The sequence below is a fragment of the Zootoca vivipara genome, chromosome 9, assembly GCF_965207765.1.
Source record: "Zootoca vivipara chromosome 9, rZooViv2.hap1.1, whole genome shotgun sequence".
NCBI lineage: Eukaryota > Metazoa > Chordata > Lepidosauria > Squamata > Lacertidae > Zootoca > Zootoca vivipara.
In genome coordinates, this window is record NC_142592.1 from 28,613,156 (window position 1) to 28,636,615 (window position 23,460).

The 23,460-nt window shown below is 41.1% G+C and overlaps 1 protein-coding gene across 1 annotated transcript in view; it reads left to right on the top strand.

Moving 5' to 3' along the window:
- Positions 1-23,460, top strand: part of LGR5 (leucine rich repeat containing G protein-coupled receptor 5) — a 69,537-nt gene that overhangs the window by 29,393 nt on the left and 16,684 nt on the right. The window contains exons 3-7 of the mRNA XM_035127534.3: positions 1,873-1,944; positions 4,914-4,985; positions 14,477-14,692; positions 16,921-16,992; positions 17,735-17,803. Of these exons, the coding sequence (XP_034983425.2) occupies positions 1,873-1,944; positions 4,914-4,985; positions 14,477-14,692; positions 16,921-16,992; positions 17,735-17,803 (501 nt within the window). The remainder of the gene's footprint in view (positions 1-1,872; positions 1,945-4,913; positions 4,986-14,476; positions 14,693-16,920; positions 16,993-17,734; positions 17,804-23,460) is intronic.

Genomic DNA, 23,460 nt, shown 5'->3' on the forward strand with positions numbered 1-23,460 from the left:
GCTTATTTAAAAATGGAAGCATTGCTTCAGTTTGGACATATGCTGAAGCATTCATAGCAATAGTTTTCCTCTGCTGCTAGTACTGTATAGCACTTTGGGGAACAATGTTGCCACTACCCAACCGTTAAAAATCAATAGAATACATTATACTGTATATTCAACTTGTAGAAGTTGTGTTAGGGTGGCTATTGTGAGTATACAAAAATTGAGACAACTTGGGAATTTGCATGGTTTTGAAATTGCATTTATTGTTTGTTTCCTAAAATTTATACACTGCTTGGTGTCATAAAAACACAGAATCTAGAATACAAAGTATCCTACACCCCTCCCCCAAACCAGATCAGCCATTGCTATTTATTTATAAATAAGGGAAAGCCATTTGGATGCATATTTAAATGCACCAAAGCAAGTAGTTAAAATTAAAAGGGCTGGCTGAATTAAAAGGTCTTTACCTGGTGGAAAAAATGGCCATAATGTGGGCGCACTACATTGCATCAGCTAGTGGGGAGGGGGTGATACTGCTGAGTGCTGGAGGCTGTCTTAGGTGGTTAAGGGGTCTTTCATAACTACTGTTTGAAACAGCCCGTGCTTCTCCTTTAAGAGAGCAGGTGGGCAGTGCCTCTTCCTTGCTATCCCACTACTGTCAGCGATGTATTTGAAATGAAAGTTGACATAACATTGATCTCAAATTCCTCTGATACTCTGCTCAGGTTTACTTTCCCTCAGCAGCAGTTAACGTTATTCTAAGACAGTGTTTCCCAACCTTGTGCCTCCAGATGTTTTTGGACTACAATTCCCATCATTCCTGACCACTGGTCTTGCTAGCTAGGGATGATGGGAGTTGTAGTCCCAAAACATCTGGAGGCACAAGGTTGGGAAACACTGTTCTAAGAAGCACATGTGTAACAGAGAAGGTTAAGGGGTGATATGATAGCCATGTTCAAATATATGAAAGGATGTCATATGGAGGAGGGAGAAAGATTGTTTTCTGCTGCTCCAGAGAAGCGGACACGGAGCAATGGATTCAAACTTCAAGAAAGAAGATTCCACCTAAACATTAGGAAGAACTTCCTGACAGTAAGAGCTGTTCGGCAGTGGAATTTGCTACCAAGGAGTGTGGTGGAGTCTCCTTCTTTGGAGGTCTTTAAGCAGAGGCTTGACAGCCATATGTTAAGAATGCTTTGATGGTGTTTCCTGCTTGGCAGGGGGTTGGACTGGATGGCCCTTGTGGTCTCTTCCAACTCTATGATTCTATGATTCTAACACTGAAAGGCAAATTTCCACATGTAATTTCTATCCATTCATGACTAGTCGGCTTTTTAAAACACAACACTATGAAGGAACCATAGCTGTCAAGTTTTCCCTTTTCTCGCGAGGAAGCCTATTCAGCATAAGGGAATTTCCCTTTTAAAAAAAGGGAGAACTTGACAGCTATGCTTGAAGGCATGTGTACCATTTTTTGTAACCATGTGCTCTCTTGTAGCTAATGAGGCTTGTCAATTTATCTGTGTGCTTTCTATGTCTACTGGGGAAAATTCATGTCTACTGGGGCAAATGTAAAGTTATGAAAATAGTAGCCAATCTGCATTCTGTAATTTTGCATTGTTTGCTACTGAAGCAGAACAGGTTGGACAATTAGGCGTGCACTGTAAGCCAGGTTTATTGAAGCAAATGCATTTGCTCAGCTGACGTTAAATGGACTGTGTAGTTACAAAATGTTTCACACGGAATGTTAATGATGACAAAACTGGGCTCTTAAACAACTCCTTCTAGCCCTGGTGCTTCCAATATAACTGCCCTGTGTTTTTTAACATCCAGATTAATTCCACACAAAATAAAATCTATTTATCTTTTTTCGTTCTAATCCTGCAGACGTCTGGCAGGAAATGGCTTGACACACATCCCAAAAGGAGCATTTTCTGGGCTTTTCAGCCTTAAAGTACTGTAAGTAAACCAACATTTCTATGTGGTTTGTTTAAAATATCTCAGGGCCTAATACTAAAGGAACACTTTAAGTGAATTGTTCATTTTGATCAGAGTATGACCAGGAAAAGATGGTTACTGCTTTTAGAAAAATAAGGTATTTGCTTCTTTGTATTAAACCTTGAAATTTTGAAAGATGGGTGATGTCCCCAAATCAGTTCACTCATAAAGTTAATGTTTCTGTATAATATCAAATAAAGATCTAATTTTGTAATTGTTTCTTTAACTTCCTACAGAAGGGCAGGTTTTAGTTCTCAAAGTTCAGAGACATTTCTAATGAGGATGGAAAAAAGGAGATGACTTTTATTTCTATTTATATGGGTGGGGAGATGGACAAAATGAGTAGAATAATTACTGCAAACATTGTAGTATTTAAGAAACGTTACGCCCATATCTTATGTTATTTCTTGGTAGATGTAGTCAAAACTTAACTTTGTTAAACTGTGAAGTACATTCCAAGCAGGTCTTTATGAAACCAAGCAGGTTTCAGCTTTTTGCTGAAACACATTCCTTTTGAGGAGTACCTTATCCATGATTGCACCCATTGTGTGGAATCATCTTCTTTCTGAAGTTAAGCAGCGCTGCCTTTGACTATATTCTTACACCTCATTGAAACATACTTATTTAGAAAGGCCTCTGCGGATGTGTAATTCCAGTTTTCGTTCTTAATTTTTCTAGGTTGTTTTTTCTAAGATGCATTTTATTCTCTGTCTTGTTATGTTTTTGTTAAGTATTTAATATTTATTAGATTTTTATACCGCCCTTCAGCCGAGGATCACAGGGCGGTTTACAATATAAAAACACAAAAATACATGCTATAGTAACAAACAAAAACAACAACCCTACACACATAACACAGTGCAAAAGGCCATATATTGTTTAGTTAGCCAAAGTCCTGGGAGGAGAAGAGTGTTTTCACCTGGTGCCTAAATATATGTAATATAGATAGCACGGGGCTTCAGATGGTGATCACAGGGTTCAGGTAAGTTAATATGGGGGAAGGTGGTCCTTAATGTATTGTGGCCCTGAGCCATTTAAGGCTTTATAGGTCAAGACCAGCTCTTTGAATTGGGTCCAGAAACTAATTGGCAGCCAGTGCGTTCAAGCCAGAATTGGCATTAAATGCTCAAACCATCTTGCCCTGGTGATGAAAGTGGCCGCTAAATTGTGCACTGTCTTCAAGGGCAGCACCATGTATAATGTGTTGCAATGATTTAACCTACCGTCTTTCCCCTTTTTTAAGACACCGTCTTATAACTTTTTTCCCTCAAAAAAACACAGGGTGGCTTACTTTCGGTGGGATGTCTTATTTTTTTTATTACCGGTACAGTTTTTACAGCTCAGGGCGCTGGCTCAGGGCACTGCTTGGTTCTCTTGAGTGCTCGGCGCTGCAGCAGCCACTGGTTCCGGGTGGCGGGGCAGCAGGCATCCTAGGCCGGGCCAGGCAGAGGCCGCTGGCTCAGGCGCTCCGCCTGCCGCTGCAGGGCGCTCCAAGCTCCTTGGCCAGGCCAGGCAAGGAAGAAGCAGTGAGCCCAGCGGTGGCGACAAGCACAGAAGCGGCAGGGCGGCGATGGACGAGAAGGCGGAGCGCGGGGATGCAGCCAGCAAGGCGGGAGCGCGATCAGCTGTTAAGCGGAGCTCTTGGAGCGCCACTTCAGAGCTGATCGCGCTCCTGCACTCTGACTCTGTGAGTGGAGGTGCCTGTGGGGGTTGGTTTCCGCGGAGCGGAAGTATGGCTTATTTTGGGGGTATGTCTTATATTTCTCAAATGCTTAAAAACCCTGCCATGGCTTACTTTCTGACTACGTATTAAAAAAGGGGAAACAGGGTAGAGGTTAAATCAGAGCATAGACCAGTGTTTCCCAACCTTGTGCCTCCAGCTGTTTTCGGACTACAATTCCCATCATTCCTGAGCACTGGTCTTGCTAGCTAGGGATGATGGGAGTTGTAGTCCCAAAACATCTGGAGGCACAAGGTTGGGAAACACTGGCATAGACAACAAAAGTTAGGCTATTCCTGTCCAGGTAGGGGTGCTGCTGGGCCACTAGCCAAAGGTGATGGAAGGCATTCTGCACCACCAAGGCCTCAAGCGACAGCAAAGGATCTAAAAGTGATCCCCAGGCTGCATACCTGCTCCCTCAGAGAGAAGGTAACCCCATCAAGAGCCCCAGTCTTATCTGGATTAAGCTTCAGTTTGTTGGCTCTCATCCAGTCCATTGCAGAGACAAGTGTCTCACCTGCGGATGTAAAGGAGAGGTAGAGCTGGGTGTCATCAGCATATTGCTGACAATCTGCTCCAAAATTCCAGGTGACCCCGCTCAGTGGTTTCATGTAGATGTTAAACAGCATAGGAAATAAAACTGAACTGTGAGGAACCCCACATTGAAGACTCCACGGGGCAGAAGAGCACTCCTCAAGCATCGCCTTCTGAAAACAACCATCCATGTGGGACTGGAACCACCGCAAATAGGTTCCACTCATACACAATTTGGACAGCTCTTTAAATGATGGGAAGAGGCACATACTTACATTTAATTAACTTATCTCATTAATATCTTACCTTCCTCCATGTATTTCTCTCTCCTACCCATTTTATCCTAACAACAACCCTGTGAGATAGTTTAGGCTAAGAGAGAGTCTCCAGGGCTATCCCCATGATGCTACGCTGGCTCTCAAATTATACAAAATATTGGTTTTATCTCTAAACCTTGGTTTCAAAATATTGGTAACTAGCAGGTGGTACACTCTGTTTTGGAGACCAGATCTCACACCCATGTTACTAACCATTTTCCTTCTGGGGGGGGGGGTAAGATACTAAACACTGACCTCTGGTTTGTAAGCTAAAATTGTTTCTCTCCCTCTCCCTCTCTCTCTCTCTCTCTCTCTCTCTCTCTCTCTCTCTCTCTCTCTCTCTCTCTCCACAAATGCAGAATGCTTCAGAATAATTTGCTAAAGCAAGTTCCTGCTGAAGCGCTCCAGAATCTGCACTCTCTCCAGTCTCTGTAAGTATATACATATACCCTATAATACACTACATGGTTGTTAATGGTGATTATGCCAAAGTATGTCATTGCATAACCTCTGCTCCTATTAATTATAAAAAATAGCATAATCTGAAGTACAAAATGACACTACATGGCATAAATAATAGAGTACAAAGTATAATTCTTACTGCTTCAACCAAAAAATAGTTGAATAAGGAATTGCTTCCCTGAGCATTCTAGTCTCTCTTTCAGATAGAAACAGATTCAGATGTACTAAAGCCCTCCATTGAGAGTGTCCCATTTAATATATATTAAAATAATAAATGTACAATTAGTATTTTATGCCACAAAGGCATAATCTCTCTTCCTCTTGTGTTCCAAAGGCTGCAAAGGGGTTGAGCAATGTATTGCACCTGTGTGTCAACTTAGAATTCTGTCTTCTCCAATATTTTACTTTAAATGAAAGTAAGCCTACAGTCCACATGATTGCTGGAATAAATCTGACAAACGAGACCCAACAAATACTACAGCAGAAATGCATTTCGAAAAGAATATTTCATTTCAATTTTAGTGATTTTAAAGTCTGTGCATCAGGCTAACCTGTGTTTTGCTTCTTCCAACAACCTAAATAGTAAGTGTTTATTTATATGATAAGTCATATAAACAAAGGGTTCTTTGTGGTGTTGAAAGAGAGTTGAATTTTCAACAGAGTTTCTAAATAAACTATCTCGCTATCTCTCGTTCTTTGTTGCAAATGCCTTTCTAGAAGATAGAAAAGAGGAGGCGAAGGAGAAAGAAGGAGAGAAAACTGAGAGGTTGTGTTGACTGTGTAAGGGTGTTTGGTGACAAAATTAAAATAAAAAGAGAATGAGAGTGGTCAGTAGGAACTTTAAACAGCTGTGGAGCAGACAGCAGATAGGAATGATAAGTACATGTACAGAACAGGCTACTATCAGTTGAAAGAGGATCGTTGACAAATGTGACCTCTTTGAGGAAAAGAAAACCAGGATTCTTTTGTTTCTTCCAAATGAGTTAGTGCCCGTCTGATAAAGGTGTGCATAGATTCAGTTTCTCGTTTCATACAACCTAGTAATTTTCTATCCATAAGGTGATTTGCGTCTTGGTTTCCGATTTACAATGAGGATTCCTTTGAAACTATTCAAAACGGGAAACCTTTTTTTTTTAAAGGAGTTGAAAGCTTTAAAAGCCAGCTAGGAGCTTCTACAAAATAGGAGCTTTCTTTTAAGGTATGACATGGTTTAGAAGTTAGTTCATTTGAAGGTGTTTTATTTGAATTCTGATGGCTTTGTCCCATTTTGCTCATGTGCCAATCTTATTGCTTGTCTACAGGTTAACATTCTACTCCCAAATGCAGAATTAATTTACTAGATCACCATGGGGCAAACAGGTTTTCTTCCCATCCTCCCAAATCCTTTTACCAGTGTCTGAGAGAATGGTGGGCATTTTGGAGTAGGATGAGTAGGATAAGTAGCCTATTCCTTTAAACCACCAGGCATTTATGACCTAGATATTAATGGGCAGTGCTTATTTAGATCAGGGGTAGGGAACATTTCCTGGCTGGCAGGTCTCCTCCTGCGTTCCCTGCCCCCAGTGGGCCACTTTGACAGGTGGATAAAGCCTATAAAACAGAATTTGCATGAAGGCACTGGTTTTTAAATATCTCTTGGGAACATGGGAAGCTACCTTATACCAAGTCTGACCATTGGTCCGTCTAACTTAGTAGTGTCTGCACTGTCTGGCAGCATCTCCCCAGGGCTTCATGCTGGTTTCCCTTGCACCCCTCCCTGGGCAGGCTTGGGACTGAATCTGAGAACTTCTGAACGCAAAGTAGATGGACCTTCCCCATAATGAACACAAAGTAGAACGCAAAGTAGAAGGACCCTATGGACCTTCCCCATAATGAACATAAATCTGAAACAAACCATTTTAATGTTTAATATTACATTTCATTTTGCATACAAATTCAGTCTGTAGCCTCTGCTCCAGCCTCGTGCTGCAATGAGATTCTGCATGAGGCAAGGTGGGTCGAGTTGTCAAACTCTGTTCCGCCTTCACTTGAAAGCCCTCTAGTAACTGCATCCTTATTCTGATTTGTATATATCTTCCTCTGCAAGTGCTGAAATGCTGGGACTGCCTGCCCCACAACATTTAGTAACACTTCTGGGTTCCCAAAATTGACACTGGGTTCCCATGGTTGCAAGCCCATCTCTTCATTGCCAATCCTGACTTTGCTTGTACCAGCCATGAGAATCTATTGGCCTGTTGTTGTTGTTGTTGCTGCTGCAACAGCAGCAGAGAACAGGGCTGGCCTCTTAATTCATGAGCTGCTTGAGGTTGCATCCTGCTAAAAGGGAGCATTGTGCATTAGGGATGCTTGATTCTCCATGTGCCAGAGAGGAAACAGCTGGGATCCTGAAATTGTGTCTGGAAGCAGCTGCAGAAGCAGGTTTCTGACCCACAACCAGGTGATAGACCCAGAAGAAATATGAGAGCCCTAGAAAGACTAAATTTGTGAATTAATCAAAATGGACTGGGAACTGTGTAAAAAAATACTAAGGCTCAGGAACTGGGCTATTTGATTTACTCAAGAGGAAGAATTCTGAGGAAACTTCTAATCTAAGCAGTCTGTGGACTCAGCTACACAGCTGCAAATAAAATGTTTGAAGTGTGTTGTAAAGTGCATTATACAAATGTGACAGTAGATCATGATGGTGAGCTATGACAAATTCAATATATTTTTCAAGAAGCATTTTCAGAATGTTTTTTATATATGTCTAGATTCCACCTGTGTGTGTGGAGGCAGACTGGTGTCATAGCTGCCAAGTTTTCCCTTTTCTCGCGAGGAAGCCTATTCAGCATAAGGGAAAATCCCTTAAAAAAAGGGATAACTTGGCAGCTATGACTGGTGTCCATGCTCTTTGGACTGTGGGGTAATTTACAAAAAGACTCTTCCTGCAAGCTCAACAATGATTTAGAAATGAATTCAAAATTTGTGAATTCTGATGCAACATATGCCTATGCATTTTGCTGTTCACATGGAGCTCTTCCTCACAGGTAACAACAGTGTTATTCAATCAGGAATGTGAGAGACATCCAGAATTATGTGTACACTGGTACCTTGGTTCCTGAACTTAATCTGTTCTGGGATTCCATTCGACTCCCAAAACGGTTCGAAAACCAAGGCGTGGCTTCCGATTGGCTACAGGAGCTTCCTGCAGTCAAGCAGAAGCTGCGTCGGACATTCAGCTTCCAAAGAATGTTTGCAAACGGGAACACTTCCGGGTTTGCGGCGTTCAAGAGCCAATTTGTTTGGGAGCCAAGGCAGTCGAGAACCAAGATACCACTGTATCATGGAAAACACTGCTTTTAGTTCTGCCACTTTATCTACTCCTCTGGTTCTTACTGCGTGCCTAAACAAAACTATATTTGACTTCATTGAGCAGACTGTTGCACATGAAAGTTCAACACCAAAGAGCATTTGATTTATCCTCAAACTGCAACAGACTAATAAGGCTATTTCCTGGAGTATTTCCCATGTGATTCATGGTGGGATTTTTTCTAGTGTCAGGTGCACATGCGCAGATTTTGTATTGCATCTCTTTCAAAATTCACAAATAATATGAAAGTTTTTTTAAAAAAAATCACATATGAAGGTGATCGTGAGGAAATCCAATTCTCTTTGGAATGTCCCAAACTGACATCTAGGCCTTAGATGAAAGCTAAGAATAGCCTCTGAGCATCTTTAGTTCTCGTTCATTACTTCCTCCTTCAGTGCCCTTTATGGCTTCTCAGATCCTGTATTTGTATTATCTCTGAGGTGAGTGTACTCCATGGTTGTGGCCCAGAAAGTGCACTGTAGGAATCAGTATTTTATTCCTAGATATAACGAGAATAAATTAGAAAAACTGATTGTCATAACTCTTAAAGTACGGTATAATATTTTCTACATAAGCTGCAGAGCATATGGCCAGGGCACGCACAATTTGTTATTAAAAGTGACACTAGATTGCATTCCTTATGCTTCGTGTATTCTCCTTGAAAGATTTGGACATTTTAAGAAGGGTTCATGATCAATTTCATGTTATATTCTACCTTATATGCTATCTATGGTAGGAAATAATAAAAAGTATCCCTAAATTGGCCCTCTTTTGAGCACAATAGCTGCTTTTAAACTTTCCACATGTTAGCCATATATTTTAAATTATAAATAAGGTACAGTTTATGAGCTAATGGATTTAGCTTTGAAAGTGCCAAAACTTTGATCAGCGCAACTAAAACAACTGAATGAAAACGTTAAGGTTTTCATTGCATGTTTTATAGATCAGCATGCATTATTTACATTATGACAGGAAGCACAATCACTAATGAAAAGTTTTATTATCTGTAACTAGAAAAATGGTACTTAGGAATAAAAGAAAAGATTAGATAACAAAGGAACATTTGTGGCGGTAGGTTTTAAGACTGCTTTGTGAACTCTTTAACTGGGTTGCATTTTCTGTAGTACCGTAGTACATGCTACAGTAGCTTCTTAGCTTGGCATGTTAAAAATTAACCTTGCTGGATTTGAATAGGAAATTAGTATAGTTACTTCTGTATAGATGTGTACTGCGTGCTTGCCATAAGCTTAGGTATGTATCCTGTAACATTTAAAGGTTAAAAGTTAATGCACAGAACTAAACTTTTTTTAAAAAAGAAGTTTGACTCCAAAGGGCATGCAGAGTGCCCACCCTAAAAAAAAACAGTGGGATGCTCTCTCTAGGGAGACCTGCCTGTTGTCAACATTGATATATTTTCAGTACCAGGTCAAAATGTACTTCCACACCCAGGCATTTAGCTGTTAATTTTTATTTTGTGAGGTTTGATGGCTTTGTTAGTGACTGTTTAATAGTGCTTATACTAATGTTTGCAGTGGCAGTTGGATGTTTTATTTGTCTTGAATTTATATAGGATCACTTTTGGTCGGAGATTCTTTTTGATCCTACCTACTTTTATTTTTTATTATGTTTTCTGTTCCAATATATAAATCACCTTGAAACTTTATGGTAGAAGTGATTCCTGCAATGCTATGTTGATGCACAGTCTGGATAACACAGTTGGTTAGTGTGGGGAGCCAATTAATGCCAAGGTTGCAGGTTTGATCCCCATGTGGGACAGCTGCATATTCCTGCATTGCAGAGGGTTGGACTAGATGTTCCTCAGGGGGCCCCTTTCAACTCTACTGATTCTGTTATTCACTGTGGGAAATGTAAATGTAAAATGGCTTGTAGCTGCTTACAACCAGTTGCTGTGCTGACCACTGGTGTCTTGCCAACAATGCCTCCACCACCAATAGAACAATTTAGGGCACAATCCGAAGTTGCTGCTGCCAAGGCCCTTCGGGGCAGCAGAGCCGCTGCCACATCTGTAGCCCTACCGTTCATGACAGCAGAAAGTGGGGAGAGGACAATTGGGCCCAGCCCCTACAACAGCTCTAGGCAGGCACAGCTGTTGGGTCAACATTGGCCCAATGGCATCTCTTGACAGCAGAGAGACCAGCTCAGGATCCAGTGAATCTCTGAATAGCTCAGCCCTGCCTCTGCCCCCCCCCCAAATGTTCCATTTGCGATGGACTCTGCTGGTGCTGATATTCCAGCATGTGGATGGAGGAGGTCAGCCCCCATGGAGCATCGCCTGGGTCACTTCCTGTCAGAGGCTAACAGGAAGCTGGCTCAGCTGGTAGAGCTTAGCCAAAAGATGCCTCCACTCAATCCAACACCCACCAGCCCCCAACAAGTCTGGTGTAAGAAGGGTTTGGATTGCCCTGCAAGTCATTACTTTGAATATTTTAGTGGAAATGGTGCACATTTAGGAGCAGTCAGTGAGGAAGGACTGCATCAGGCACCATGCCTCCAAGCAGCAGGCTCTGATGCTTACCAGGAGAGAAAGGGGTGCTGTGGTGGATGTTGTGTAGGCACATTGATGCACTCACACAGCACTGACCACCTCACCTTCTCCTAGCAAGTGGCAGAGACGTTGCTGCCAGGAGGTCAGGTGTGCTGTGGTGCCTCCTCTCACCCATCACTCCTGTGCACATTACGTACCATTCCATTCAGCAAGATGGCACTTGATGACACTGGAGCTGTAAAATTCAGACAGTCCATCATTTATTGTTTAATTTAAGAGGGTTAAATCTTGATTTTATTGGTGCCTTGGTACAGAGTATGCCCGCTGCTCATGCATATCATGCAGGCTTATGCCTAAAGTCCTGCAATCCCAACTAATATAAACAGCAGTGCTAGAAGAAAGAGCTGTAAGATCTAGGTCATATATAAGGCAGGATGTTAGCCCTGCTGGAGAAAAACACACACGTGCAAATTGATTAAAGAAAATGTTTTTTAAAAAGAAGCTTTAAGCAGTGTAACTGTCAAGCTGGTGAACTCTAAAGTCCTTGGCTTAGACAGAAACATCACACAGACAAAAAATGCCTTTCTGACTAAATGAAAAGAAACTTTGCATTTCCATTCAAAGTATATCTTGCTTGGAAACGTAGCACAAAATATTCTGGTTGCCCTTGCAGAGTGGGTATTTCTAAACATTTCCAGCTTTACCCATTTGTTGACAGAACTTGTGAGCTGTTTTGGAAGCTGTGTCCCTACAGCCTGCCATGTCAGTTTTCATATTGAAAATTTAATTGTAAAAGGGCTTTGACACTGAACTTTTATAAATTTGTTCCAACTGACCTTGTCTCAGTTATTTGCCAGCCTGGCATAAAGCCACAGAAATTGTTATTTGTTCTCGTGCAGTAGGTAGAAATACTGTGAACAAGTAGATAGAAAGGACCTGACATTTTACATGAGCGAAAACGAAGAAGCAGCTTTAAATAAAGAGATTAACAGGCCTGCCATAAAGCCCAGTTTCTTTCAAATGAGCTAGCTTTGCCTTGTACAAGATTACTTGGTCTGCTTGCATTTTCTTTTAGTTCAGTGAAAAAAGAAAACATTTAAGCATATTTTTACTTCATCTTTCTTTTCTTTTCTTTTCGTATAATTTATCTGGACACAACCTATTTAGCCTGCAAGGGTGTTTCCTAAACAAGGGAGCTGGTTTGGACTTCACTGTAAACCATACTTGAGAAGAGAGCTGGTTTGGACATCACTGTAAACCATGGTTGAGATGGGAATGACTCAGAATGAGCCTTGGGCTTGTGCACTAACAACCTACCTCCCACCAGTATGGCTGCAAAAAGAAGACCAAAAACTTTTGCTTTCATTATTTTATTAACTGCAGCTTTTCATTTTTTTCTGAAGCAGATGACGTGTGGCTAATCTTGACTAAGCCTTGTTTAACAAAAGGCAACTTCAGCCCATGGGCTTGAACCACAGTGTAAAGTTAGAATGTAACACTAAACTGCTGTTGATCAAAAATGGAAGCAAAACTTGCAGCTGCTACCAGAAATACCCCACCTCCCAGTGCTGCTTTTTCCTCTTTCACTGCCTAGTTTGTTTATTATTCCCTTACTTTGTGAGGAGCTCAAAGTTGCTAGCATTGAAAGTAATGGAAAGTGAATTAATCCGTTCCAGACGGGTCCACGGAGTACTCAACCTGAAGCGTAGTTAACCCGAAGCATGGGTGTAATTGGTTCCGGAAGTCTGTTCATAAACCGAAGCATTCATAAACTGAAGCGAACTTTCCCATTGAAAGTAATGGAAAGTGAATTAATCCATTCCAGATGGGTCCGCGGCATTCGTAAAACAAAAATTCGTAAACCAAGGTGTTCATAAACTGAGGTTCCACCGTACATACTTTAAAAAGGAGCAGTTACTTCCAACTGTAACATTGCATCAAATATTGCTGCTTATGCATTTTGGTTTCAGGTCCTTGGGTTGTGCTATAACACCTTTTTCTCTCCCCAAGCAGTCTAATCCAATACATCTATGAAATCCAGTAAAATGAATATTAATGTGGATACAGGACAGACTATGGATTTTTTAAAATAGAAAGTTCTGTTTTCCTTTAAAGAGGGATATGACCTCTGACCCTCCAGATGCTGTTGGACTCCCAACTCCCATCAGGCCCAGATAGCAACAACAACTAGAGTGCCACAGGTTCCCTATGCCAGGTTTGAAGAGATTAGCCCTGGATTTATGTCCCTTTTCTTCTTTTTCCATCCCTGCAAGTGCAGGAAAGCGAAAGATTGCTAAAGGTTTGGATGCAAAAGCAATGGAACTAGGAGCAAGTGAGGTAACAGGATCTGCTGATCGCACTGTGCTGGAACCTTCATTTCAAAACCACCAAAGAATCTATCTTAGCTGCTAAATAGTGCTGAGAAATTACATCTGCTATGCTGACTGCCTTATGCAGTAACAAATAGACTGTGTGCATTGAGGACTTTTGTGGTTTTGCTATAAGCCTGCATTGTTTGTTGAAGGAAACCGGTGACAGAGGCATTGTGGAATAAACCCTGTTGCTTTTCTTCAGGATTCTACAATTATATTAGTTAAGTGGTCTCAGCACTGGATTTTTTTGGGGGGGGAGTTGCTGGTGGTTCCCCCCCACACACAGGGTGCCAAGCTGAGGGGGCGCAAAACTATGATGTAGTGCACTTGAGAGAATGTGCAAAACAGAAGGCGAGAGGAGCAGGGCCGGCTCTAGGGGTAGGCTGGGTGGCGCAGGGCACCGGGCCGGCAGGGGGGGCGCTGCGCCCACCCACCAGGGCGAGGGCACCGGAGCGATCTCTGCACCACGGCGCCTGGGCACCCGACATGCTTGAGACGGCCCTGGAGAGGAGAGAGGGTGCCAAAAATGTTTCCTTGCTCAGGGTGGTGTATTACTAAAGTCCACCCTGGTGGTCTCCTATGGCTGGCTCTGCAACAACCAGAGCCAGCAATTAGGAGTTCTTTTGTGCCTTTAGATTCACCTCAGGAAGAACATAGGTAAAATAAAGAATTTGCTAACTGAAAAGGGACCTTTAATTGCAACTTGGATTTGGAAAGCATATGAGGAAGGATGATTCAGTACCCCTCCAGAACCATTCTGTCACACATTTAAGTTTCTATTACCACCGGTAGAGCTGCCCAGTACCACACATGGAGAATGGGCCATCACCTTTATATTTAAAACATTGATTCAGTGAGGCAATTTATAATAGTGCTAAGCATGGCAAGTCACCACCTTCTTCTTCTTCTTCTTCTTCTTCTTCTTCTTCTTCTTCTTCTTCTTCTTTTGTAGCCCTTTCTAGCTTACAAAATGGTTTATGATTCTTAACCCATGTGCTTTCAAGCTAGAAATGGCCAATTGGAAGCCCACAACAGACCTTAATCAAAGTGTGATAAAATGCTTGCAGTTATTTGCAGGACACACAAAAAAGAAGATAAAAGACAGTATTGAAAAACTGGTGTATTATTATTCTCAAAAGCAGAAACTTGGTTCTAGCTCCCTGTTAGATTCATTCATTTGCAGATTTTCTCCTGCAAAATAATAATAATAGTGTTTCTGTGGGTTTTTTTTAGACGCCTTGATGCTAACCATATCAGCCTCGTGCCCCCCAACTGCTTCAGCGGCTTGGTTTCACTGAGACACCTGTGGTTAGATGACAACTCTCTGACAGAAATTCCGGTGCAAGCTTTCAGGAGTTTGCCAGCACTTCAGGCAATGACACTGGCTCTGAACAAAATATACCACATTCCAGATTACGCTTTTGGAAACCTCTCAAGTTTAGTGGTTCTGTAAGTTTTCATTGCATTTCAAAGTGTAACATTTGAACTTTGTTATTTGCATCTTGAAGTAGTTGGTTTAATATAAACTGAATAAGAGAGAAAGAATGTGCTTTCAGTAGATGCGCGCAGCAAAAATGTGACATGATTGATAGAGCCAAAAATTGGTTAACAATTGGTTAATATGGCTAGTTGAATGAAGTAGAGGTTGAGATTGTAAATACTTCATTCTTCCCTTTATTCCTGGATCCTAACACACACACACACACACACACACACACACACACACACACACACACACACACTCGTATGAATAATATGGCTTCTTTTGCCCATGTAAAAAGATACAAAATTCCATTTGCAGTACTGAAACAAATTGCTGGCGAATAAGATTTGATAGCACTTGCTGTTTCAGTAGATCTCTCCGGTCACCAATAGAAGCACAAAATGGAATGATACAAATTATTATCCATATGTAGATATTTGAGTCTGCATCCTGTGAAAAGATCCGGACTAAGCTTTCCGAGTCTGGTCTTCCCTGGTCTACCTATCCCATCACCCAATAACTGCATGCAAGCCTCTAAGGAATTGTGACAGTCCATCATATATAGGCCCAGTTGTGCAATCTTGATACTACAGTGTTATAGTGCAGCAAAACATTTAGCCTCAGCCTACATGTTTTGGACTCCATGTACATAGGCTGCTATATAAATGTGCTAATTCAAGATGCAGTCTTGGGGAGAAAAGCAAGCACACCAGCAGGTGATGGGAACACATTATTCTGATGCTCTCGTTGTTCATAGATTCAAGCCCAAGGCATTTGGGCATCTGAGGCAAAACACCCTCTGCCGCTCCTGGAGGGGAGGGGCATGAGGCTCTGCAAAGTACTGCTTACCCCCCTTTCTCTCTCCAAAATACAGAATGGCCAACATGCAAAATTCATGGGCTGTGATTATGCTAATAGTTAATTTTTTTAAATGAATATAGAGGATTGTTCTTTTTGTATCATATACCCAACTACTATGCATGTTCTTGACACTGTCCTTTTGTACATATAATTCACATATAGTTCCCCCCTCCACCTGTCTGAAAGAGCTATTGCTGAATTCCCCCTTGCCCTGTTACTTTGCAGTTTAAGCCTGCGTAACTCAGCAAGTTATGTAAAACTTAAGGTCAATGTGAAATCTGATACCATCTTCAATGGGAGAAAAACTGGGCCTACTGTCAATAAAAATGTAAATGTAATAGTAGCTTTTGGCAATGCTGTTTTGGGGAGAGACTATGTTTAATATGGGAGGCAGCCCTATTTTCCATCAAGGTTGTGGTGGGTGTGGTTTGTTAGGTTTCAGTAGTTTTACTCGGGTTTACATTTTTTCTGCAAATTTTGTATAACTGTGCGGTACATCTTCCCATGGAATTTGTAGTAACAAAAACCACAATCGCCTATTGTAGTTATAGAAAAGCAAAATGTGCTCACTTCAGCAGCACATATGCTAAAATGGGAATGATAACAGAGAAGATCTTGAAAAGCAAAACTTCTGCCACTACCCCACATTCAGCTGTAGGTAGGCTAGGAGAAGGGGGTGGCAGAACATAAGCAAAACTTGGGTATGGCTGGCTTGGCTCAAGATAGCTTGAGTGTGTAGTTGCAGTTGCAGTTCAACAGCAGGTGGAGGAACCTCCCAGATACAAAGACATTGTAAACTGGGGAACCTAACTTGGCATAAATTTTACCTGTGGTAAACTGCACTGTGAACAAATAGCTGATTAATTTATCCAAGCATCCTTGCAGGTCTACATGCACATTCCTTGTGTCATATATGCTTATTTTATTTTATTTTATTTTTATTCCTTCTCTCCCAACCTAAACATTATTTTAGATACAGCACGTGTGCTCTAGAAGTTTGTTTTAAATTACAAACATAACCTGCCTAGTTGCAGTATACATAAACAGACACTTAAATATTTGTTTTGCAACTATTGCAACTATACCAATTGAGTCTGTAATTTTTAAATCAGCTTTTAAAGCCAAAGGCCAAGTGAAAGCTAGTGGAAAGGTGGGAGGTAGAAAGCATTCCCTCTCATTCCCTACCTTTGTGAGAACAGGACTTGCATATAAATCATGCCAGCCTTTTTAAAAACAACACTTCTTTTAGATTTTTAAGCATCAAAATGTTTTCTTTTATGTCTACTGCATATAGCTTGTTTTTCTGACTTGTGTTCTTAATGTTCTAATGCAGGCATCTCCATAACAATAGAATCTACTCCCTGGGAAAGAAATGCTTTGATGGTCTCCACAACCTAGAGACTTTGTGAGTTGACCTTTTATTTGTTGTGCTTTGTTTTCAGTGTTTTCACTGACATTATGCAAAAATAAAAAATAAAAGGCAAACATTATTTTGGGATTACTGCAGCTTCAGGATGAACATTTGTGATGACACTATAAAAGTAAATTTTGGTGTCTAAATTTTTAATTTGTTTTTTCCTATTAGTAGACAATGGAACATAACAGTGACATTGGAACTTACTTATCGATCTTTGCAAATCCTTAAATTGTCTATTTTGGCAGATTTTTGCCCAGATTCAACTTTTCACTTGGTTCATATTTGCTATTGCAGATTTAAATACACACAATTCTAATCTGCAACAACTGGCAATGCCTACAACAGTGTTCTTGGTTTGGTTTCGTGTGTGTGTGTGTGTGTGTGTGTGTGTGTGTGTGTGTGTGTGTTTTCCAGTAAGAGTAAGTTAGGAAGCTGACATGTTTTATAAAGCTTGTAGAACTCAGCTGTCACTCAGGCATGCTCAGCTGGGGAAGTGGACCTAAGATTATTTCTTGGGAATAGATTAACTAAGCACGACATAATAATAAATACTGTGGGTGGAGAGTTTACAAATGCCCATAAACATTTCCTACTCATCTCCTACTCTTGAAGTTCTATGAAGTTATAGACCTATAAATACAATGCAGACAAAATATTTCCTTGCAAATATGAATGAATACTGTATAATCTAATATAGCTACTGTGATGTGATATTTTTTTTAACATCCAGGGATTTAAATTACAATAATCTGGATGAATTCCCCATCTCTGTCAGGGCACTCAGAAACCTGAAAGAACTGTAAGTACTGAATGCAAAGTTTATTAGAATCCTCTTTTCCTCCTGTAGATTGCTTTGTTTCAAATGCTAATTGCTTTGTTAGCAAATCCATATTTGCTAGAAGTGCCAGGACTAGCAGCACATCCTTCATACCTTGGGGGGGGGGGGGTCATTCTGACTTTTCAGCTTCAAGTGCACTTTTTGTTGCCTAAACTGGTAGTATTACAGAAGCTCTATGGAAGCTTATTCTCCTCATGGCCAAGACTCGGAGCTTCACTTGGCTTGACTTGACCACCATCAGAGTGAAAAAAAGGTGAGAGATGGGATCCTAAACACTTCTGCATTATTTCTGGAGCCTCCTCTACATCTTTCTGAAGATGAAACTAGGGCAGCTATGTAGCCAATGGTCAGTACAAACTAATTAGTCTACTCTGGGAGATTGCAAAATGGCCATTCTGAGAGTCATAGCAGCCAAACAGACCTGAACTTTGGTATATTGATTGAGTTGTGTCCAACATTTACTCAAAGTAGACTCGCTGAAATGAATGAATGACCATTAATTGGTCTACTGTTGAGTAGAGCTTGGCGCAAGACTGAATTTATTGTACAGAATATAGGCAGTATGTAAATAATGAATACGACATTATTCACACCCAGTAGAAACATTCTACTTTCTGGTATATTTCTAACATTATTATTTTTTTGATCCTCATAGTTATAGGGATTTTCTGGAACTAACATGCAGATTTTGTTTCTGTTGTATTTGGGAAGATGAGTGGGGAATATGATTCTTTACATTGTGATGGCATGGCACTACTATTGGTCCCATCAAAAAGCAGATACAATAGGCAAGATATGCTTTCAAAAATTAAACTGTAAATTACAAGAACTCGGGCCAGGAGGAAGATGAATTTCAAGTGAATCTTCAAAAGGTTTTATTTATGTAATGAAGAATTCAAATAGGAATCAATTCCAGTATAATAGGCAAATAAAAATAAATTCCAGTGAAAAAATCCCAGGACAAGGCCCTGTTTCGACAATTCTTCGTCAGCAATGTTTTAAACATACTTGGTACACTCTGCCCATTAAAATTCTTCATTACATAAATAAAACCTTACATAAATGTGGCTTGCTGGTACAACCAATAATAAATGGTGCCAACCTTTTAAGAAAGGACAAGTATTTTGGTGTAGGGGAAACCCCACTTACCTCTGTAGTGTTACACACACACACACACACACACACACACAGCTTTTTCACTTAAAGGTGAGGGTCATCTTGCCTGTACTTCCAACCTAGGAAGACCTATGTTCCTCGGTTGGGTCTGTGGTCCAGATGTTTTAGAAATTCAGGTAGGGAAACCCTGGGAGTGGTGGTAGTCTTTCTTGCACCTGATGCAAAAATAGCCACAACCTGAGTAGATTTCTGTGGAGATCAAGTTTATTTTGGTATGGGGTGGGGGGGACTGATCTTCAGCTCTTGCACAGCAGTTTATTTTATTTAAAAGCTTGTCAAGTGTTTCAGCCAAGCCACTATATTAAATAGATTGCATTATTCCGGTGAGGTGTCTGCAGTTTTAGCCTTGAAACATCATCCATCAGACTTATAAATTACCCACAGAATTTCTTCCAGATCTGGAGGTCAATTGGAACCATATCACAAGGCCTATATTGATAATGAAAATATTTTGCTATTTTTCACTGGCTATTAAAAAAAAGAATTGACCATTTTTGTGGTTTAACAAGGATTCTTGATTCCCTTGTTTATAATGCCATTGAAAGAACTTCAGTGAAAACAGCACTGCAACATCCTAAATTCTGGGAATTCATAATGTAAGGTGAAAAGGGGCCTGGAATGAGACTGATTCACCTCTGTTTCCTTGTGGCAAAATACACAGAACAATTAAATGGCTATAGGGGTATTTCCCCAAGTCATCATGTCTAACCTTTTGAACTTGTGGGATGGGTTTTAACTGGTAGGAGAGGATTTATTTATTGCAATTTAACCCTCCAGGCACCCACGTGTTTGAATTGAACAAGGTTTCAAAACACCATAATGGGCAGCAAAATGGAATTAGGCTATAAAACCTTTTGAGCAAGTCCAGATATGAAGTCATTTTTTGACAGAATTACAAGCCTGGTAGATGAAGGGAACGCTGTGGATGTAGCCTATCTTGATTTCAGCAAGGCCTTTGACAAAGTGCCCCATGGTATTCTTGTAAAGAAGCTGGTAAAATGTGGGCTAGACAATGCTACCATTCAGTGGATTTGTAGCTGGCTTACTGACCGAACCCAAAGGGTGCTCATCAATGGCTCCTCCTCATCCTGGAGAGTAGTGACTAGTGGGGTGCCACAGGGTTCTGTCTTGGGCCCAGTCTTGTTCAACATCTTTATCAATGACTTGGATGATGGGCTTGAGGGAATCCTGAGCAAGTTTGCAGATGACACCAAATTGGGAGGGGTGGCTAACACCCCAGAGGACAGGATCACACTTCAGAATGACCTTAACAGATTAGACAACTGGGCCAAAGCAAACAAGATGAATTTTAACAAGGAGAAATGTAAAGTACTACACTTGGGCAAAAAAATGAAAGGCACAAATACAGGATGGGAGACACCTGGCTTGAGAGCAGTACATGTGAAAAGGATCTAGGAGTTTTGGTTGACCACAAACTTGACATGAGTCAGCAGTGTGATGCAGCAGCTAAAAAAGCCAATGCAATTCTGGGCTGCATCAATAGGAGTATAGCATCTAGATCAAGGGAAGTAATAGTACCACTGTATTCTGCTCTGGTCAGACCTCACCTGGAGTATTGTGTCCAGTTCTGGGCACCACAGTTCAAGAAGGATACTGATAAGCTGGAACGTGTCCAGAAGAGGGCAACCAAAATGGTCAAAGGCCTGGAAACGATGCCTTATGAGGAACGGCTTAGGGAGCTGGGTATGTTTAGCCTGGAGAAGAGAAGGTTAAGGGGTGATATGATAGTCATGTTCAAATATATAAAAGGATGCCATATAGGGGAGGGAGAAAGGTTGTTTTCTGCTGCTCCAGAGAAGCGGACACGGAGCAACGGATTCAAACTACAAGAAAGAAGATTCCACCTAAACATTAGGAAGAACTTCCTGACAGTAAGAGCTGTTCGGCAGTGGAATTTTCTGCCAAGGAGTGTGGTGGAGTCTCCTTCTTTGGAGGTCTTTAAGCAGAGGCTTGACAGCCATCTGTCAGGAATGCTTTGATGGTGTTTCCTGCTTGGCAGGGGGTTGGACTAGATGGCCCTTGTGGTCTCTTCCAACTCTATGATTCTATGATTCTATGATTCTCCTCACTTAAGAATTTAGCACTATTGAAAGAAACAGAATTGAATGGTCACAACTATTTTTAGTTCAGTTGATGTCAGTGGGAAGTAGTCAAGGCTAACTTTTGCCCAGTTGTATACATGGTGTTTTGCCATACCATCGCAGCACAATCTTATTCATTTACTCAGAAGTTATTTCCCCTTATTTAATAGGGTTTACTCCTTACTCCGTAGCATGTATGTTTCGCAGTGCTGCCTGAGGCAACGATTCTAACCCCACTTACCTCGTAAGCTCCGCTGAATTCAATAAGACTTATTTCCAAGTAGACATAATTAGGATTGCACTGTATGTTCCTGCATTTGGTTGAAAGCCATATCAAAGCATTCCAGAGTCAGAAAGCAGCCATTGGCATCAAAGCTTTCCTGCAGTTCTTTCCCTGGTTGTTTAACTGACTGCTGCCTTGACTCCAGAAAGGCACATCCCACATACAGATTTCCAGTACTGAAACACACACACCCCTCCCCATTATATGTACCTCCATGAACAGTACGGGTGTCATTTAGCATCTGGGAATATTTTCCATATTAAAAATTATTTGAACCAAAATTCATCTGAATTTTGCCCATTACTGCCACAAGAAGTATGTATTTCCAGATGCTACCAGAATGGCCAAAAGTGCATCTTGTAGACATCAAAAAGAAATCATTATAATCAAGATGAATGATATTTGCACTTGTAACAGACCTTATCAATCCCGAGGCCTTTGAACATAAATTGTGATATCATCTGGAAGGACTGCCAATGAGGTTAGGGCCGCTTCACACACACGACATTTTCCCCTGTTCAGCAAGCAGCTCTCAGATCCCAAAATCCAGGCAACACACACACACAGCTATAATCCAAAAATCCTCAGCAATGACTTCATTTATTTACATGGTGATTCATAAGTAATAGCCAAAGAAAAGAGAGAGCAGGTTCTTTCAAGAGTGGCATGTCTCTAGTACGACAATTGCTAGCAATTGAAAATGTTGCCAAAGCTTTGCAGACAGCATTTGAACTATCACAGTATTTTAAATACAGTCCAGAAGGTTACTAATCCACAAAAATAAAAATAAATAAAATACTCACCTGGTTGGGAGAGTTCTGGCCCTCCCACAGCACCCAACTATATTTCTCTACTGGGCACAGAAAATGGGACAAAGACCTCTTATCTCTGCCCATCTTCTGTCAGTCCACTCACTTGCCTACATGCAATCCCTTGTAGCCTCTGTCTACCAGGCTAATGCTTAAACCAGGGTTGGGTCACTAGTAACCCTCCAGATGTTGCTGAAGTCCAAATTCTGCAAGACGTGGGCACTGACCATGTTGACTGGAGCTGATGGGAGTTGGAAGACCACACGTTAACCACCCCTAGCTTAAACAAAAGGCTCAAGTTTCCTCTACAGATTAAATATAAATCTACAGTGGTACCTCGATTTACGAATGACTTGACAACCAAATTTTTTTACTTATGAATCCGCGCGCTTACGAATGTCTCAACATCCGAAAGGAAAGCGTGGCGGTTTTAGATAGGGATTTTTCGACATACAAATTTTTAGATAGGGTTGTTTCGACTTACGAATTTTTTCGTTTTCAATGCATTCCTATGGGAAATCGTGTTTCCAATGCCGTTTTTCGACTTACGAATTTTTTGACCTACGAAGGTGCCTTCGGAATGGATTAAATTCGTAAGTCGAGGCACCACTGTATAACACAACTTGTACAAGATGATGCCAACAAAGCCTTTTCTTCTCATCCTTCCCCCCATGACATCTCCCCAGCCAAGCCTGCTGAACGCATTTTTGCTCTTAGGATACCTTTTGTTTCATTTCTCCTCTTAACTCCATATTCTGAACTCTGTGATGCTCTGCCCGAGATTTAAAAACTTCCATCTTTGACTTTTAAAGTTCTCCTTTCATCTTTCCCCTTTGACTAAGAACTCCCAACTGTTCAAGCTGTGTGCAAGGGGACCATAATACCTGCTTTTAGTAGCATGCTTTTGTGTACCATACACATTAGGGAACTGGCTTGAAATCATTATAACCCTTTGCCACTCCTATATCTGGTGTGTTTGTCTTCATGCACTCTCGGGGGAGCGGAACCTCTGCAAATATTAGTTGCCATCACCACCTCCCATTTTGTGTTGTTGTTTAGTCGTTTAGTCGTGTCCGACTCTTCGTGACCCCATGGACCATAGCACGCCAGGCACTCCTGTCTTGCACTGCCTCCTGCAGTTTGGTCAAACTCATGTTGGTAGCTTCGAGAACCCATTTTGTACCCCTGCTCATAAGCCAGGAGGTTGTTTTGTTTTTTGTTTTTTTAAGAATAGGGTATTAATGCTTC